This window comes from Balearica regulorum, chromosome 2 (assembly GCF_011004875.1).
Source record: "Balearica regulorum gibbericeps isolate bBalReg1 chromosome 2, bBalReg1.pri, whole genome shotgun sequence".
In the NCBI taxonomy this organism is placed as follows: Eukaryota; Metazoa; Chordata; class Aves; order Gruiformes; family Gruidae; genus Balearica; species Balearica regulorum.
In genome coordinates this window covers 77,593,484-77,614,228 of record NC_046185.1, presented here as the reverse complement: position 1 = coordinate 77,614,228, position 20,745 = coordinate 77,593,484, and the positions used below count along the sequence as shown (strand labels likewise).

The following is a 20,745-nucleotide window of genomic DNA, read 5'->3' as shown; positions in this document are numbered from 1 at the left end:
ATATATTTTTTCCACTTCTTCAAGTGATGCTGGGAGACTGGTGTCAGTATTTTTTATGCACAGAACACATCTATTTTTATTTGATGGCATAATTCATTCAGTATCACTTTGTGAAACTGATTTCTCCAGTGATTGCCTATAGTGTTAAAGACAGACAAGGTTGGACTGTTTTCTAACAGAGAATGTAATATATGTTAGAAAAAAACCCTCAAAAATAATGAAATGAAGATTTCTGCAGAGTGATTTTTTTTACATATACAGCAGTAAATACTTTGGATAGAAAAAGGGTGTATCCCTTGTCCGTCTGTTCTCTGGAAAGGTATGAAATGGTATCATATAATACTGTGGTCAGCTGGAACACAAGATCCCCCAGGGAAGATGCTCATCTTTCCTGAGTTTGTGAAGATGATACACTTTAAGGACTGTCAGACATCACTTATGCATTGTGTTTTTACTGTGTGAGCTATGCATATGGGAATTAATGGGGTCAGATGTTTGAAACTGCATCAGAAGTTCTGGGTTTGTTTTGCAAGTTTAGAATTGTTCATCTTTCTTATATAATCTGTGGAAAAATATAAATAGAACCCCAATAATGCAAGTAAACCTAAAATGACAATTATTCATGAAATTTATTGAACCAATGCACCACCACGTGGACCTGCTGTATCCTGCAGTGGATATCTTTAGGACTATATTGATTTGATGCACAGTTTTTTAGGACCCTGCACAAGCGTAAAGGTTCTGGTTTTGTACATTTGCTTTTAAACTGCAGTCCAAAGAATGATACACCAGCAAGTACATGGTTTCCTAACCATATAGCTCTATACAACTGAGTTATTTATAAAGAAAAAAAAAGGAAAAAAAAGAAAAAAGCACATCTCTTCATTGTTTCTCTCCTAAATGACCGCTGTACATAAAGCTAGTGTGGCAAGCATTTGCTATGGCAATGTGGGGAGGAGGAATAAATCATACAAGTTTAATAAACATTTTACATAATGCCATAAAGTAAATTACATTCCTGCTATACAATTCTATAAGGCAAGTCAAAAGCTTATTGAAAAATGATTTTCTTTCAAATTATATAGGGTGATTAACATGCTGTCAAAAAGAATACTGTTCACTGCCAAACATTATAGATTCTGAGGTAATGTATATATTGAGAACCTTTTTTGATTACGACCCTGTGAGATATCATAGGAATTTCCAGAACTGACATCTATAAAGTAAATGTGAAGTTGTCATGAAACATGAGGAAGCTTCCTCAGCGTGCTGCTGTTACTCAGTTGAGAGCTTGCTTTTGGTTATTTTCTGCAGGAAAGGTTAAAAAAACCAAAAACCTTTAAAGGTGGTATTAGATATTGATGTATCATTCTTCAGCTTGAACACTTAATGCATTAATTTGGGCTGATTTCTGTCATCTCTGCATCTCATCATTAGTCGTTGTTATAACCTCAATTCTCCATTTTCTTATCAGAAGCCTCTTTGCATTGGCAACCAAATGGATAGCACATAATAGCTCTAGTCTATTCAAACAGTTCAATCTGGAAACAAAGAACTCTGACTTTAAAAGAAGAAATGTGTTATAATTTTTATTTTATTGTTTCTTTTTGTTCTTTCATACATTCACCATTATTCTTTTTCAGTCTGAGGGACACTCGCTCTCTCTAAAATTCTTACTCTTCAAGGGAAAGCAGGCTTCCGTTCATACTTCAGAGGAAACTTGAAGTTCTAACAAAATCAGTTCCTGACACTTTCAAATCTCACTAATACTATATTTGCTTCATGTTAGGTTTTAAATATATTTTCTCACCACTGGCATCACAGAGATGTGGTGGGATGGCTCCTATGACTGGAGTGTTGGGATGGAAGGGTACAGGCTCTTTAGGAAGGACAGGCAGGGGAGACAAGGAGGGGGTGTCACCCTCTATGCCAGTGACCAGCTGGAGTGCATGGAGCTCCACCTGGGGATGGATGAGGAGCTGACCAAGAGCTTATGGGTCAGGATTAAAAGGAGGGCAGGGACAGCGCTGGTCGATAAGAAAAGTGCAACTGATGTCATCTGCTTGGACTTGTGCAAAGCATTTGACACTGTCCCGCATGACATCCTTGCCTCTAAATTGGAGAGGCATGGATTTGATGAATGGACTACTCGGTGGATAAGGAATTGGATGGATGGTTGCCAATATACCTGTTAATGGAGTACTAGTAAATTCTCTTCCTTGAAATCACCAGAGATTTTGCCCCAGAACTTTCCAGGGAAAGCTATATACCTCCTTGAAATATTTTAACCTTAAAACAATGTGTTTTCTAATGAGTGTCAGTTTTGATGAGAGTGCTCCGACAACATCTAGTAATGGCACAATCATACTGATCTATTTCACTGTAGTATTGCTATCTGGCCAGAACTTTTTCCTAGAAGGAAAAAGCACTTCCTGTACCTACTGACAATCTGGTGGTTTGAAAAAAGCAGCCAGGGCAGTGGCTGCTGCTTGCAAATAGGGCAGTCCTCCTCACCATCCAGCACAACTACCTGCTCTCTCCATCCCCAAGAGTGGCCAAGGTGGTCCTTCAGTGCCTGGAGTGGAGCAAGCTTGCAGGGGCAAGTGCTGGAAGTGAGCCATGCTCCTCCTTATCTATTTTAAGCACTTTCCTTGAAAGCATACAAAGTTTCTTCCTGTGGCTTTGAGCTGTGCCAAGTGTCTGTCTCCCCTTGTGTGTGTATTTAAATTTGACTGTCAGAAGTGTTCCTGTTTAGTAGATAAACATTGACCTGCTTGCAAAAGTTCCTCAGTCAACAGTCATCCACAGCAAATGGCTCTAAGACTGCTTCTGCATCGTTCTGCTTGGTGAAACACACCTGTAGCTACAGGCTATACTGAGCATGGACTGACAGGAAGAAAATATAAAACCAATGTGAATGGAAAATGTGGTACGGCCTAGAAATGTTGCTAAAATATCAGTCAGTAGTTTTAGATGATAAAGGATTGTCTATAGGTGTTAGTTGTTTGGGTTTTTTTTCCCCTTTTTGCTTTCTCTGTCTTTCAGCCACTTTGGTTTTCTGCATTTTTTCCTTTCAGGTGAAGATGTGTTTTAGGAATGATAACTAAGGTGTGACAGGGTACCCATGCACTGCAGTGAAGTGTCAAGGATACTGTGCCACTTGTATCAGTGAATGAGGCTTGTTTTTATGATGCTGTCCCAAACCAGGAATCAGGAAGAAATGAGGGACTAGCTGCCTAGTACAGTTTAAAGGGTGTGCAGGAAATGTCTGTTTCAGCAGGCTTCCCTGCAGACAGCCATCTGGACAAGTCTTTGGTCAGATATGGACTTGCTAGCCAAAGCAATAAATTCAGCAGGAATTGCTAAGGCACATAGGGAAAGGGATGCTCTGCTGAGGTCTAGAAGACACCTTCTCATTGTGAATTTATCCAGTCTTTTAGGTATGACAAGAACACATTGTCTCTCTGTCATGATGTCTAATTCTGACTTTTGCAGATCTGTGAGTTTTGGAGGGTATTTACTCTGCTAATAACATGGTTAGGCTAATACTACTTCTGTCCACAATATCCTGTGCAACATTAGATAAATTGTTATTTCTTCTGTACAATATGGTCCCTAACGTTTCCCATTCTTAATGGGATGTTTGAAAGCTTCCTGGATACTATGGAGAGGACTGGGCAATCCAGGTGCCCTTCTGACTTTATAGCTGTATTAGAATAGCTGTGGCAGTGAAACTACAGTATGTATTAGAGAAGTGTTTGGTGGTTTTGTTTCTTTTCTAAGGCATAGTTAGATTCTCTCTTCAAGTAACATAATGTGATTAAAGAAGGAAATGTTTGTCTGCAACCCCAGCAGGAATTCTGACACTGAACTGAGTATATGCAGGCAACGTTTTGTAGTGTAGCCTTCGTCCTAGCCAGAGAGGAGCACTTCCTTTGTGGTTTTAGTCAGTTCAGTTTAGTTTGGTTTGCTTGACAGAACTGGTGTGCAGAGGAGCCATCAGCAAGCAGAGCCAAGGCAGCAATTTAGAATGTGGCTTTGGGTAGTCAGGATCTCCCTCCAGGGTCTAATATAGAAATGTCAGGAGGTATTCTTCTGGCCTTGCAGTTGTTAATGGCCAAAACTGTTCCCTGAAAGTTGGAAGGGAACAAATGCAATCAATAACCACTGTTAAATGGCAATTATATTGATTAAGCAAGATACGGTTTATGTAACAGTCAGACCGTAGCAAGTCAAGAAATATCTCCACAACTATAAAGTACTTCAGATTGAATTTTTTATTGTCTATCATATGAGGTCCTTGGAAACAAGGGATTTTTTGTTATAGCTGATATCAGGTTCTTTTGTGGTTTCTTAATGATTTTTGAAGGTTGCACTGTGGTTATAATCTAAGTCTTGCAGCTCAGTCCAAACAGAGAAGAGAAAGCAAGAAGGCTTTCATCAAGAGAAAGCAAAACTTGATTGTACTTTTGCTGTTCAATTAGAGATGCTCATGATAGCTGTATTTTCTGTTAGTTTTTCCTTTCTTTATTTTTTCTGAAGTTCCTAGATCACTGTTTAAATTGCAGTTCAAGTTAAGATAAGAAAACATTAATTTTATTTTTCATTTGAGCTTACAAGAAGTGGGGTGAGAGTAGCCGACTCATTATGAAAGCTGTTCCAAGCTTCTACAAGGCTGAGGGACTGATAAATGAAACACATCTCTGTGAAATTCAAAGGACTTTATATGGAAAGAACTGTGAAACAGGATTAAGCAAGAAGTAGTAGGTCAAACACAAATCAGTTTACAAAATGTGTATGCCATTTAAATAGATCTCATGATTATAAAGTTGGTGAATTCTTCTGAGTTTTTTAAATGTTATGTTAAATACCCTTCTGACGTGTGTCCCCCTGCGCAGGAAGATTCACCCCTTACAATTTTACTCTAGTGTAGATTTTTATATTGTTACTTTTATTAAAAAATTATTTCAGTTTTTCCCACAGTGGTTTTAGGTAACAGAATCCTATCATTATCTCTCAATTTGGGGTTTGCATGCTAATGTTTTTGCTACAAAACATGCATTGTTGCCCAGTCCTCTCCATAGTACTAGTTAGACAGGACTTTGTTAATGTTGACTGTGCCTGATGATTGCATTGTCCTTTAAATGTCTTTCAATGCACACGGTTGCATAAATCTATGGACACTTCGCAGAGCTCTGTGGATTCTTGGTTCTGTAGGATTTTCTACATTAGATTTAGTTGTACTGATGCAACTAGAACTCTTTGGTCAGTTTCAGTTGTGCCCAGAGATTTCTAACTGGAGTATCAGAAGAGACTTGAAGCTGTAAAAACTGCAGTAACTGAGTTCCAACATATACTACAGCTTAGGAGCATAAAATGTCAATCAGGGTCAGCCAGTCTATTGAAAAATCTTTGCAGATAGTGGTGCTCATGGGCCAACAATGTTTTGCACAAGTGCTTTTGCATCTATTGGCATTTATTCCTTTCCTCTTATCCCCAGGATTCCTCCACTGATTTTATAGTCGTATTCCAGCAGGGTGGCTACAGCAGCCACTGCTACTATCTCACAAGCTGGATGGTTTGGGAGATATGTATAAAAAGTTGTCTTTAGAAAATGGACTCTAAATTATTTTTTTCCTATTTCATGAAAGGTATTTCTGAAGCTACTGCAGGACTCAGAGAAGATGCCCTACGTTCCACGGGCAGCACACCTGGACCATACAAATGGTGCTGAATCAGGCTGTAAGTAGAAAATTAGGTGCCTTCTGGAGCAGCCAGATTTATAAATACTGTGATTCATCTCTGTAACACTTCACAGTCATCTTGCCACCCTTCTACTATGTATACACATGCACACAAGCATTCTCTCACTGCATCAGCATTAGCATACTGCTTCCTACCAGTCCCTGGCAACTAACTCACCTCTTTGACTCACACTGACAAGGGATAAATATTGCTGAGATATACCACAGATATAAAATCTGTAAGCTATTAGAAAGGTGTATTCATTTCCATCCATGTGCAAATAAAAATAAATAAAAGTTGTTGCCCCCCATAGTAGAATATCATTTGTCCCCTCAAGTGGCATATTATTTTAGCTTCCCTTAAAGGTTTGTTTTAAAAGAAGTTCCTTGGTGCTTTCTATTTTCCTGCCCTGAAAGCCCGGGAGGAGGTCCTCATTAATATTTCTGAAATATTAGGAAGATTGTTTTCCTTAAAAACTCTCCTTAAAAGTCACTAATGTGATACCTTGCAAAATGCAAGACTCAAGTTCTCTAATGACAGTGCTCACCAAGCTCATTAATATTTTCGCATTGTTCCTGGGATTCTCATGCTTCTGTATTTATCATGTTTCTTTCTATTTGAGGATTTATATCTAGATTATAGTCGTCTTTGGTTATATGTCAAACATTTTGTTCTATATGCAGTCCTTTTTGCCCAGAGATGTCCTGGTGTGTGACTGAAGACCTTCATTTTTACAGAAATGGAAATAATAATTTTGAACCAAGCTTGTGTTATTTGTTAAGATAAATTCAATTGGATCTGCCAGTAACGAGTAATTAGTGCCAAGAACTGTGGCCTAAGATGAGACCTTTTCTCACAAAGTGCAAACTTGACTGGATGACTTTATCCAGAGAATCTTTTTGCTGGACTATTTCCATCCCTGTTGAATCACTGAAGATGTAACTATACAGCAAAAACCCCTCACTAAGAAAATAAAATATTCACTCCTGAGAGTGGTGAGAACAAGACTTCCGTTCAAAATACAGCTTTGAATATCCCTTTATTTTATAACAATAAGTTGTGTATATCTCCAATGTTCAGCTAGGATATCCAAACCAATTTCCAATCAAAACAGTCTGTCTTCTCCACATTGCATTTTCATTAAAGAGTCAGATTTACAGTTTCTAAAGTAGTGAAAACAGAGTATACTGTACCTAACAACTTGATATCTTTTACCATCTGCATTTCAAAACACATAACTGAGTATTTGTTCAAGTTATTACACTAATAAAGAATCTAGTAATCAGAGACACTGTATTTTTCAGTCTGATAAATTATAGCAAGAAAATGTGATGATAATACCATTTCTTTGGGGATGAGAGTACTGGAAAATTATCATTCATTGTAGATGACTGTCATTCATCATTAAGGACAGTTGTGAAGTATAGGCATAAGGGATCTGGGAAATGGTCATGAAAGGTATCCATCATTGTCAAAGGTAACCAGAATACTCCATGGGCAATAGCTTGACCTGTATAATTTTGTCTTTGAAAGCAAATTCAAAGGCAGTCAAACTTTCTGTTGTCAAAGTAGTCAAATGAATTTTCAAAACCCCCTAGAGCAAACAGCTGGGTTATTGAGAAGATCATAGGATGTTGCTATTTGATTTCTAAAAGAATTTGGACTAGAGAGCTGCTTTGACAAAGCATGGATCTGAGCACAAGCAGGGATATTGGCTATCCTTTACTGGTATTGAGCCCTTGAGGCATCAGGATTGTGTAGAAAATGTCTCTTGTCTCCCAGACCAGGAGGTGTAGTGGAGCAGTGTGCATGTCCCTTCTTAAATGAAACTGCAAAAAAATCCATACATGATTTAGGCTGATGGCCAATGTCAAAAACAGGCAAGAGACATCACTTCAGCAAAATATGTCAGTATCTCATGAAGTCGGAGCTTTGATAATTTCTAATTATGTCTTACAGTGTACTCATTGTACTGGCTCTGGCTGGAATGGAGTTAATTTTCTTCATAGCAGCCCTTATGGTGTTGTGTTTTGGATTTGTGACTAAAACAGTGTTGATAACACACCAGTGTTTTGGCTGTTGCTTAGGAGTACTTGCAGTGTCAAGGCTTTCTCTTTTTCCCATTCTGCCCCTCCTCGCTGTGGTGAGTAGACTGAGGGCAAGCAAGAAGCTGTGAGGGGACATGACCTGGACAGCTGACCCGAACTGACCAGAGAATTATTCAAGGCCATATAGTGTCATGCTCAGCAATAAAAACTGAGAGGAGGGATGTTTTTGGGAGGTATCCATTGCTACCAGACTGGCTGAGTGCCAGTCTGCTTGTGGGAGATGGTGAGTGATTGTCTTTGCATTGCTTGGGTTTTTTTGGTGTTTTGGTTTTTTTGTTGTTGTTTTTTCCCCCCTTCACTTCTTAAACTTTTATCTTGACTCACAACTTTTCTTTTCCTATTCTCTCCCCCATCCTGCTGGAGGAGGGGGAGTGTGAGCGAGCAGGTGTGTGGTGCTTAGCTGCTGGCCAGGATCAGCACACCACAATAATGTGAAATAAACTCAGAATTATTTGACCCTTTCTAAATGCAAATATTAGAGGTAAGTAGCAGTCTGTTAATTGAATTAATTGTACCAATGTTAGTATTGGTAACTTTAAAGATACAAAGCACATTGTGTAATTTCTAGTGGTTGAAGTTTCCTTTGTGGATAGTTTACTCATAATTTTTAGTTTTATTCCAATGAAAAAAACTTGGAATAAAACTCACCTTCTGGTAAGAACAGTTAACATTTTCTTTTTAAGGCAGGGAATGCCTATGTGTGCAGGCATAATACATGCATATATTATAATACAGACGTGCATAATTCATTTCTACACAGCTGGGGCACACGATTGATGATTATTGTTTTATAGATGTGTACAGAGCATGCAGAAGAAAGGTTAGACTGAGCTTGCAATGACTGCATGACAAGATCATTGGAGCCAAATAGCCTTGAGAAAATGGAGAAACCAACTCTATGAAGTCCAATAAAATTATCATAAACTACAGCAGGCAGTATATGTACAAAATAATCAGGAGAGCTAAGAGCAAGTCTAAGGGGTCACTAGCTAACCATGGACAGATAACAAAATATTCTGAGAATATGCAAAAACAGGCAATAGGCTAGAGAGTGGTCTCATTGGATCATTAAGGGACCAATACTGCAGAATTAAAATATTCATATATCTTGCTGAAGAGCCAAACAAATTAATTTTGTAGCATTCTATGTCTTAGAAATGTTTGGGAGATACCAACTTTGGATCTAATCTCTTCTGGCAGTAAAATACAGTTGGAACCTGAGATAGAGTAAAACTAAACTGTAGAAAATTCAAAATGGATAAAATTATATTTTTCACACAGTGATATATAACATTTGAAATTCATTGCCATAAAACATTATGGAGACTAAAATTCTGCTAATATGTTTAAAAAAGTCAGAGTGGCTATTCATGTATATATAATATGAATAGCTATAGAAACAAAAGTGCTATTAAAACTTATGTCTTTGAATGTCTTGGATAAGTTAGCCACTGAAAGTGTTGGAGTGGAAGCAAGTTGATGTAAAATTAATTTTTATGGTTGCTTAAGCCTTTCTCTGAGACAGCTGGTGTTAGCCATTTAGATGGATATTGGTCAAAATGTTACATTGCTCCTATTAGGCTTCAAGAGATCAACAATATAAAGAATTTATAAAACACATCTGAAAGCTAATTTAATTAAGAAATTGTAGCTGACAAAAAGTCATTAATAACGAAACATCAAACTGAAGAGCTTTCAGTGAATTTTCACTGGGTTTCAACTCTGCCTTTTGATTATTTTCATCAGTGATACTGAAGTAAATAGAACCTTGCTTATTAAAAAAAAACAAAAACAAACAAAAACCAGAAAAACTCAAACAAACAAACAAAAAAACCCCCCAAAAACCCCTTCCAGCTGCTGCAAGGGATTGGTAGAATGGTAACGAGTCAGACCAGTCCTAAATAGTGAGTTAGATCAATTGAAAAGCTGAATCTATTCTAAATAAAGTGTGTTTTAATTAAGCCAAATGCTGGGCAAATCTATGTAATGGGGAGTAATATTCTGGAAAACACTGACTTTGAAAGTTATCTACTAATCCTGGTGTGGTTAAGGTGATTTATGTTTCAATCTAATGTACCAAAGGACATGAAGAGGTCATTTTGATTATCAGTACAAAATTGATGAGATTGATGCTACAATACGGTGTACAACTTTTGTGTCCATGTTGTTAAGTTGAATGTCTCTAAGGAAAAGTGGATAATCTGGAAAGGGAAGAGAGAAGAGTTAATATGGGAGGTTGGAGGTGAAGTCCTTATAAAGGCACCATCAGGGCTCAGTTCATATAGTTTATCAAAAAGAAGATAGTGGGTTTGCTTAAACAGCCTAATTTTTTTTATACATGGAGAATACTGTCTATTAAGGAAGGTATAGTTCTAACTTTCATAGGGGCAGAAGTGATAAATACAATAAAGGAAGAAATAAGAGAAACAAATAGCTGGAAGCTAAAGGCAGCCAGTTCCAGATGTTAATTAAGTTGGAGTTAGTCTGTCCAGGAAAGTGTTTCCTCTTGTGGTGCATTTCACATAAGCCTGGGGCCTTTGCAGAAAATATGCTACAAAAAGGGGTTTGTGGTGGGTTGATCTCAAAAATAAGATCATCTAACTTGTTCAAGGTTTACATAAATTTGTTTTCTCAGTAAGTGCATAACTGTAACTCCTTCTATCCTTCTGAAAGTAAACAGTCAGGTTCTTCCACTTACTTCAAAAGTGTTTCATTCCTTTCACCCACTGCTTTCTTCAATCATCCAAACATTTTCCTGAACCATTGCTATCCTTGTGGTTGCTGCCTGCTCCTTTTCCACTTTTCATCCATGGCATGAACATTGTGGGCTCTTTGTTAGACAGGTTTAGAAATCACAGGGCTATTAGAAAAAACATGGTAAGACAGCTATTTTCTAGTAAAGGGAGGTACTCTTACAATACCAAGAAGCTGATCCACTTCCTGTTCTCCACCTACTTGTCCTCATGTTCATCTGTTAACTGCTGGCAAATGAAAAAAGTGAACTCTGCTTGCCTTCCTCACAGAGACCTTTTGTTCCCTTCAGTTCTAGAGGAAAACATGATCAGTAAAGCACCTGCCAAAAAGGGGGCTCAGTTGAAAAAGGACTATAATTTTCTGTAAGTTGAGAGCTCCAGAGAAATAAACAATCCCTTCTGAAATTTCTGTTTTGAAAATCATATTAATTGTTCATGAATGTGTTCTGTTGATTGAATTGAGTTGGTTCCATAAAAGGTCACCTGTGTGACTGAGTAGCTGCTTTCCTCTACTGTGCAATTTGGTATTTTTGCTTGTTCTTAAAACGTACAAATCTCATTTAGACTGAAAGCTATGCTTGAAGAAATGTGTTGTACTATAGATATAGATCCAGACTTCAGATTGTGTTCTGAAGTTTACTGAGTATTTCCAGTAACTGTTTCTAACTATTTGAAAACGAATCAGGAGAGTTGTTTCATCACTCCATCTTATGATGGAAGTGATGATGCCTTTTCTATCCTGCCTAGAAGAAACAGAATCATAAGAGAGACTTTTTTTTTGAAGTTGTGGGTTACCAGAATTGATATGCATGTAACTTTTGATGGCAATGACTATATATTGAATTTCTATATATCTGGAATGCCTTCTAAACAGAAAATTGTATTTGATATTAACATCTCATCAGCTGCCTGATGTGGACGTATGAGAATATTTTGAACCAGTTCTTTCCAACAACCTGCTGCCTTGACTTCATCATAATCTAGATTGTTTGTCATGTTAGTTATTAGTAGTGCTTTTTACAGAAATGAAATAGCTTGGAAGCTCATCCAATATGGTCAGATATTTCTTTGAGCTGAAGGACAAAGGATACAGATAGTTGTGGGTGCAGTAGGAATGCTTTCTTTATCCAAAGGTACTTGTTATAATGTGAACTTCCTTCACATCTTGAAAACCAAGTGATCAAATCATCTCAGTTGTGTAGCTCTTATGTCTTGCCTATAAGCACTTCTTTGATTTCTTCTTGACAGTATATTTCTTACAGGCTCTGTTTTCCCTCAGACTTGCTAGTACTCCCTTCTGTCTCTCTTTTTCCAATCTTTCCTTTGCACTCCAGGATTTCCTGTTGTTTTCTTTTAGTTCCTCTATTTTGTTGAGGCTATTACAACAGCTTCAGACAGGGAAAAGGGATTGACAGCCTTTATGATCTTGCAGGGTATTTTGAAAATCCAGTCTTTTAATTAAATATTCAGGAGTCTTGTTCTCCACTCTGCAGGACTGCTTGTCTTCCATTTCGTGTTGTAATGATTCCTAAGTACTTTTTACAAAAAAAAAAAAAAAAAAAAGTAAGAGAAGTAGAACTCTTCCTCAGAGGATAAATGAGATCTGGCAGACAGTATTCCTGTGTTCATTTATTGTTTTTGAGAATGACCTGATTTCAGTTTTTGATAGTATTGCGCTTTTTTTTTCACATTTGCAACATCTTCAAAAATCTGTATTCAGCATATGGTTTATGTGATCATCTGTTATCTGAAAAGCAACTGAAAGTTAAACAGCAATGGGTTGCCTGATGTACAGCAATGATGGGTTGCCTGGTGTAACACTAATGTGGCTTTTGCTACTCCTCTAGTAATATTTTCTCTCTAACTTAAATAGTTAAATCCTTTTTGGCTTATGTTCTTTCTGTTACTCAATAGTAGTTTTCCAAAGATAACATTTACTTCTCATGTTCGAGATGAACTGATTATTCCTCTCCCTCATAATATGTGTCTATGTGTTGGAGAAAATTTTGATTCTAAGATAATTAATATAAAGTCACACATATGGTGTCTTTAGCTTTTATATAGCAAGTAAATTCTGGAGGTTCCTTGCTTGCTTTAGATTACAGGTGGCATTTTTTTCCAAGCGTGCCTGTGCGTGTACATATTTATATACATTTATAGATAAAGATAGTGTATGTGTATGTACACACATGAACATAAATATTTTAAAACATTGCTTTGTTAATGCTGTTGCACCAGCAAATACAGATACTTCAATTATGTAAGTAATTTAATATAAATGGTCTATTTTTTTAAGAAATGCTTATCAAGACTAAATATACTTATTTTTCATTCTCAAATGGAACATTGCTTAGGGAAGGGACTTCACAAAATCTTTGTAACATCCTGCTTCATCTAATGAGTAAATACCATACATATGTAGAAGGTGTGGTACACATCTTTGTTGTGCTAGCAAGGCTGTATTTGAGGTTGATACTTCCACATGAAACTAGATTTTCCTGTGTAGAGTACCTTCTCAAAAGTATCTTACTTGATGAAATCATTGTCTCTGCTCTGTCACTAAAAGACTTGTGTTACAAAAGCCCACAAAGATATTATCAATAGTCACACATCTGTTTTTTTGATACTAGCAACATTCTGCAGGACTACAAGGTTTTCATTTCTCAAAGTTAACAAAAAACTGTTTTAGGGACAACATACAAAGTAGATTCAATATGAAAAGCAGTATGCTGAGCAACCAACATTTAGGACTGCAGGTTTTTTCACTAACTATTCATGCAATAAACTTACATAGTTCACAAGATGATACCTTGATAAGATGTGTATATTACATTGTTGCCAGAATTCCTTATTAGAAATATATAAGTGGGACTTTATGATATGTAGACCTGGTGTTGGACTTTTGTATAGGTGGAAATTTTTATCTACATTTTTTCTCTTTCTGTCTCTTGATCTGTTTTGCAGTTTAACTAGGCTACCATATTCATTGAAAACATTAGAAAAAAATGGAACAGTTGGTTCTGTTAATAAAGATCCTTGTAGCTGTTTAATACCACTATTTATGAGATACCAGAATGCCTGAGGAAAGAGATTATTCATCAAACACATCTTTCAATTGTTTGCTATAGCTGTGGGTTTGAATAAAACATGTCTCCTGCAGAACTCAATCATCTTTCAGTTTTGAATTATTTCCCTGCACCAACTCTGATATGATTTTACTGTTAATAGAATAACTCCCGTAGAGACAGTGTCTAAAAATATTCTTGATTGTGAAAGCTGCAATATTTTAGACCAAGTACTTTGTTCATATTAAGCTAACACCTGCACAAATTGTAAAAGTTAAAGTGGCTAAGAATGTCCTTGTCTATCAGAGTGAAATCGTGGTCCTCCTGAAGAGGTTTGCTCCATTTGTTGTCAGAGTTTTCTCTGAGCAGTTCCAGGAGGCTTGTTCCAGAGTGCTTTATACAGTGCCTCCAAAGGTCCCTCACTGCAAACTGAGCAGCTGCATAAAAAGAAGTCATCTGCAGTACATAATTGGACAGCTGCAATTTAAAAGTCCCCTTTGTGGGAAGCAAGTTACCAGTGGGAAGTTCTTGAGAACACCTCATTTGAACGTATAGTTCCTTCGACCCTTGCTACATTTAATCTCTCCAGTTTGAAAATGCTAAGATAGTTAGCATTAAGCCTCACACTTAACGTTAAGTGCTGTGGTAGAGAGAACGTTCAGATTGTATTGCTGTCCTGCTCTTTCACCAAATCTTCACCAAATCCCGCAAAAGTACTGTGGCTGTAGCCCTGTTGTCTACATTGGATTCGATCATGAAATGTTGTAACCTGAATATACAGGTTGAATTCAGTGGGTTGAATTCTAATAGCTTTCGAGTACTGATTTACACTTCTACCATGAAAAGGAACCAATCACAAAAAGTGTGCTGCTTATTGTAATAAGAGGGTATATTCTAGTGCAATAGATGGATCTGATGGATGTTTGCCTGTGCATGTACAAATGTATTCTTTCTCTCTGCCAAGTCTGAGATACATAGAGATATATATTTTTACACACATATATACATACGGGATCTTTTTTTTTTAAATTCCAACAGACTGTACTTCTCTGTTTTTGTACTTTTAAACAATACAGACAGAAGGTGCAAATAGGCTACCATTTTGTAGCCATCATTCTGTGCCTGTTTTTCAACGGTTTTTCCTTTTTTCCCTTCCTCCACATGGCAATTCATTGCAGGTGCATCGCTGCAGGGGAGAGAGTACTACAATAAAAGCATATCTACTTGGAACATTATCTGCTGAAAATTGAAATTAGCATATTTGTTAATGTTGCAAGTTAATCATGCAGAAACTCAGAATCAGAGAATTAGGGCTCCCAAAATTACCGTAATTTTCCTTTTCAGGGCATGATAGGATTGTGTCCACCTGGCTGAATATTTGTCTTTTATTTGTTTCCAAAGAATATGCCCATCTCATCATGATGAAGGTGCTCTGGCCACGGTAGAGTTCACCACACAAAGCTAAAAGATACTCGGTGTTTAATTCCAACTTCTTTTTCAGTATAGTTTAGACTGGCAGCAACCCCAACTAAAATGTAGAGAAGAGATATAAATCAAGGCAATGCAGAAGAAAACATGGAAATGTAACAACAGAGATTGTATTAGGCACTGAAAGTCAAAGCTGTAGAATGAAAAGAAACCCTATATTTCTGAAATATGGGAACAGTGCATTCAGCAATGTGTCCTTCTCTTCCGTCAGGACCAGACTCGTTTAGATGGCCATTCATCACATCAGCTTGGCTGTCAGTGTAACAACCTTTTTCGGTTCCCTTTGTGGTCTGTAAGGTTATGGATAGGAAGGCAGCACCATTGTTTCCCATTTCTTTATGCTTGTGCACTATTTGTGTGTTTCTGACTAGAGAAGGGAAGAAAAACGACTATTTTGTACTAGAAAATTAATTCCCTTCATTGAAAGTTGTGACAGTGCTTTTATAACCGGAGTAGGTGCTTGTACTGTTCACTAAAAGCATTACATTCCAAAGTAAATATATACTGAGTTGAGTTTCTGTTATGGCTACATGCCTACCAATTTTCATACTAGTAAAAACAAGTGGTGTTTTGACATCAGCTAACACTTCAGCAGCAACTAGGGTGTTGGTTTTTTCCTAGCTGTTGTGGTGGCTGTTATTGTTTATTATACTGCAGCGGTACCTTGGAAACTCAATCTAAAGTCAAGCCCTGTTGTCCCAGACACCCTACGGACTAATAGTAAGGATAAACCCCCCAGATTTTCACTACCTTTGACAGTTTGCATTCTAGTTTTAAGGCTGAATGCAGTAAGTAGATAAAACAGACAAATAGGTTTGGAAAAATAAGATTATAAATCAGGTCCATAAATTAAAAGCAGAGGTCTCAGTTCACTGATTTTGTAACTACCATATTTACTTGCTAAATGCCATTTGGACTCTTTTGCTTCCCCAAATTTACCCTTGAAATAGAGAGTGGCTGTGATGCACATCTGTTCTAAAATTCTTATCCATTACCACTCATGAGGTGCTGTTGCATGGTGTGACATTTATACTTTTAGAGGATTTTCTGTTATTTTGATATGAGTGATGAGGAAGCTTAATGGATTTTTGCAGTGATATGAGACTGGGTATTCTTGCATTAAATGGAAGGTTAAAACGGTTAGGAAATGCTGTGTCTATTTCAGTACTAGTTATATGTGAATTCAAGAGTCTGGCTTATCTTCTTCATATCTTGTATGCTCATTGCAGATATCTAAATTAATATTTCATATGATAGAATTAGAATGTCCACTATAAATCATCATGGATGTCTGTGAAGATGTAAAGGAGGGGAGAATTGGGATCTAATTTTTTAGTTTTTATCTAATTTGTATAGTTGCTAAGAAATATTTGGCTTGCATTCAATGGTGCTCACCTGTTTGCCTGTATAATACAGGTAATAGTAAGTTCTAACTGAAAAAAATGCAAGTTCTTGAAACTAAAGGGTGATATTTGTAATGTAGATGAGGCTATGGTATGTCTGGAAAGAGTGAGTAAACATCTCGATGTGGATTCTTTCTTACACTAAAAATCTCCTGTTCTGGCTGTTTTGAGACCTTTGCAGCAGCATACTCTGATGCTGGACTGTTGTAGGAAGAGGTAGATTCAGATTGACTCTGTTCAAGTTCACTTAGTTAACTGTACAAAAGTTGAAGCGGTTGGGGGGCAGGAATCAATCTTTTTGGGGTAGTCATTTCCTGAAGAGGTGTCAGCAGTGTTGAAGCTATGGTTCCACAATTTCACCTCTAACTGCTTAGCCTGTGTCAGTAAAAGCAATATATCCATTTAATGAGCTGTTCAGAATCTAGATAATGTATTCTATTCAGTTCGTTATTTTGATAACTGTAATGTATTCTATTCAGTTGGGTTATTCAGTACCCCAAAATTAGTCCTGGTTTTAATTATTTCTCAGTTTGCTAGTTAGCCATCCCAAAACTGTCTCACGGAAGGTAGGGTTAAGGTGCATCAGCGTGCAAGAGGAGTGGAGTGTTGTAGATTGGTGCTTAAAGTGTTTGTATCAGTCATATTTCATGTGAAACCATGACTGGAAAACTCCTCATTTTAACTGTTCCTCCTCTCCCAACAACAAAAAAAGAGACTGCAGCTTATTTATTTGTTAACAAATTGACATGTGTTGTGTGTTACTCTATACATTTTTCAGTTCATGTCATAGCAATTTATGAAAAACTAAAATAAAAGAACGGGAAGGAAGGGAACAAAAATCTATTATACCTCTGTCATATTTCTTTCCTTTTCTCTGGTGGATACCAGCAATGTATTTTCCATTGACCTTTAATTATGTGCCTTGTGTACAATGTGTTTAGCGCATGCGACAAACCTGAATGAAAATCCTGGATTCAAACAGTGATGTCCAGGATCAAAGGCTGTTGCTTTGATGCACCTCTGTCACTGATCTGATAACAATGCAGCAAGAAACAGTAAAGAAAATTATTTTTTTGGATGAAGGCTTGTTGTCCACTAATTTCTACATGTTTTACACTTTTCCTTCTGCATAAAAGCATTTTACATGGCTGTGTTTTTTTGTTTAGCCAGCGGTCAGATATATCTCCTCTTCAACCAGTTGAGTCAGGGTACAGAAAAGTGTTCCTGCTTCTAAGAGATTTAGGTACAATGGTGCCCTGCCAGTTCTTCAGCATCTTACACATTGCTGTGGGTAGGTCATAGTTGCTGTGTTTAGGCTTGACTTTAGAATTTATTTCTTCTAAATAGAGTGTGGGTAGTTTGAATGAAATTTGCACCATTCTTTTCCTAAGCTTCTTGACTACAAATGTATTTTTGTTCCTACCCATTTCTCTGGGAAATGCAAAAATAAGGAGCTTAAAGAGGCTGCTTTACAAGTTTGATAGTTTTTCTAGTGACAGATTTTTAGACTGTGGAGTTTGGGTGTTGGTACTTTTTTGGTGAGAGTATTCATCACTTTTTTCTGGTTACATTGGTTTTTTCTTGATTTTTTTCCAATAGGAATCAGTTACATACTTCATGCTGTCCTTTCAGTGGTCTTCAGTGTGCTAAAATACTCAACATGTCAAATCTTGAACAATAAAAATCTCTTGGATAAAGGAAGGAAATCCTCTGATTATTCAACTGTCTGGATCGAGGAAAAGGGCTTGTAGATCTGAGTGGTGAAGGGGATTCTCCACAAGGTTGTGGAGTGACAGACACCAATGCTTTGGGTTTAAAATATGTTAATTTTACAGATGAACTCTACTGTTACCTAAATCTCTACTGTTCTGTCTCAAAGATCTTCAGGCCCATGAAGAATCCCCTTCTGGAATCTGGGGCCCAGAATGAATTTTTAGTTAAAAAAACCCAACCCTTCACCTTCAAAAAATGTCACTTAATTGGATTAAGCATTATGTATGAGGGAGGGAGGAGGAACTTAAGTTTTGTTGAAGCTTTGCTTTTCTGGACAGGAAATTCTTAAGATGGAAACAATTTGAATCAACTTTTTAGAAGAAATATTCACAATGCTTATATCTAAAAATGCTAGAAGGGAATTTCTCTTGTGAAATTTCCCCCCCCAAAAAATATAGATTTTTCTGTCCAGTTCTGTATGGAGACAGCTCATGACCCTGTTACATATGGGCAAGAACCAATCATAGTATGAAACACAGACTAGAGGCATTCCCTTTATACCTCACACTGTCAAAATCCCTTTTATTCAAATGCCGTAAATGAAAAATCAGTCCTCAAAATCCTCCTGGAAGCAAAATCAATATTATATTTATTTTTATAATGAGTAAACAAATATGTAAGAAGATGAAGGACATTTTTATACCTTCTAATGGAATGCTGTGCACAGATTGGTGGGCTAGCACTGACTCTACGCCAGTATGGCATATGCTGAAATGCAGAACACTGTCAGATCACTAGCTCAGCCTAGAACTACTTGTTGGCACAGAAATTCTGATAAACTAATAAATACGTACTGCTTCCAAATGCAACCAGTTTCATGTGAGCTAGCTTAACTGTTTTGCCAGGGTATTTCTGTTCCAGGATTATCTTCCCAAAATCCGAACCTCCTCTAAATGACTTGTCTAAATGCCAAAATGATAGAAGCAGAATTGAAAATGTCTACTCCTGGCTGTTAACATAGCCATTGCACAGCCCATTTCTCCTTGTTTTATTGTGCCATGAAAAAATTTTGGAATCACATTATTTTCTAGAAGTGCAAAAAAGGTGAGAAAAAGAACATCTATTATCCGGTTAGAGACTCTGACAGTATTTGGTTCTGCTCCTAATTCTAGAGCAGTCTATAGGTAAGGATTTTCAAAATCTTAGTTCCCAAATTTTAGGACTTCTGCTCTGTTTCCCTGTACCTGATATTAACTATATGAATTAGAAAGTGGTGAAAATCTTTTGGATAATATAGTCTGGATGAGCTGGGAAGTGCAACTTAATTGTGAATATAATTGCACTTCTTGCAGATAATTGCAATCGTAAGTCAGGCAAGACAGCTCCTAACAGTTGGGTCAGATTTTTAATTTTATGATCTAAATTATTAATGAGAATATTTCCATAAGCTTTCTACATAAAAATTGACTTCATAACAAAGAGGTCAGCTGGTCTTGTCTTCTAGCCTTTATGATTATCAGTAGTAATCAGAAACTGTTGTCCCATAAATGTATGCTTCCTTTATGCCTCCTGACAGACATATCAAATGTAGGTGGTGAATTACTTACAAGCTTTATGAAGCAAAAATTAATTTTGTAGCTTCTAGTTAAAAGAAAGTTAAATTAGACTATACATGTAAGATTAAGAAACATGAAGGCTTAAATGGTAAGTGTAGATAGGAATAGTATTTACATTGGTTTTGTTTTGTTTTGAAGTGATTTAATACCTTGGGAATCTTGGAAGTCATATTGAGTCAATTCTGGAAAGCCCAATGCAGGCTACTTTTCACAGTGTGGCTGCAGTCAGACAAAATAATATGATACATAAAGAAGACAAGCAGATCAGTACAAGAATGCATAATGCTATTTTATAAATCAGTAGTGTTTCCATATCTGATAGACAGCTGTGCTGAACACAATCTATTGTGAGACTGATACAGTGATAATATAAGGGGACTTGAGGTGAGTGGTGAGGGTGATTACGACTATAAAGCTTTTTAGAAGAGGAGACTGAAAGGTTGAGATTATTTATGCAGAAAATAGATTGGAAACTTCTATAACCTGTATCCTAAAGCAAGATTTAAGAGCATATCTAGTACCATCAAATAGAATACATTCAAAACAGATAAACATGATTTTTGGGTTTTACCTGAAACACAAAGGAATGACAGAATTCAAGGTCACAAAGATTGACATTTATGATGATCCAGAAAGACATTTGACACTTTCTCAATGAGAATTTTAAATAATAAACATATACTTTTTTTTTAGAAAAGACAAATCATTTTAAAAAGAAGAAGAAACGCCTGGGGGAAACATACTTTTAATATAATGGTTTATCGCATCTTCTTGTGATGTATCTTGGCTGGCAAGCATTAGAAATATTAAGTAAGAGTCAGGATATTGGACAAAATGGGCAATTCTTTTTACTC

General features: G+C 36.8%; 1 protein-coding gene across 1 annotated transcript in view; it reads left to right on the top strand.

Annotated features, from left to right (window-relative positions):
* The window catches only part of ABCA13 (ATP binding cassette subfamily A member 13), a 199,001-nt gene that overhangs the window by 99,010 nt on the left and 79,246 nt on the right, over positions 1-20,745 (top strand). Inside the window, 1 exon segment of the mRNA XM_075744780.1 lies at positions 5,652-5,742. Within this exon segment, the coding sequence (XP_075600895.1) occupies positions 5,652-5,742 (91 nt within the window).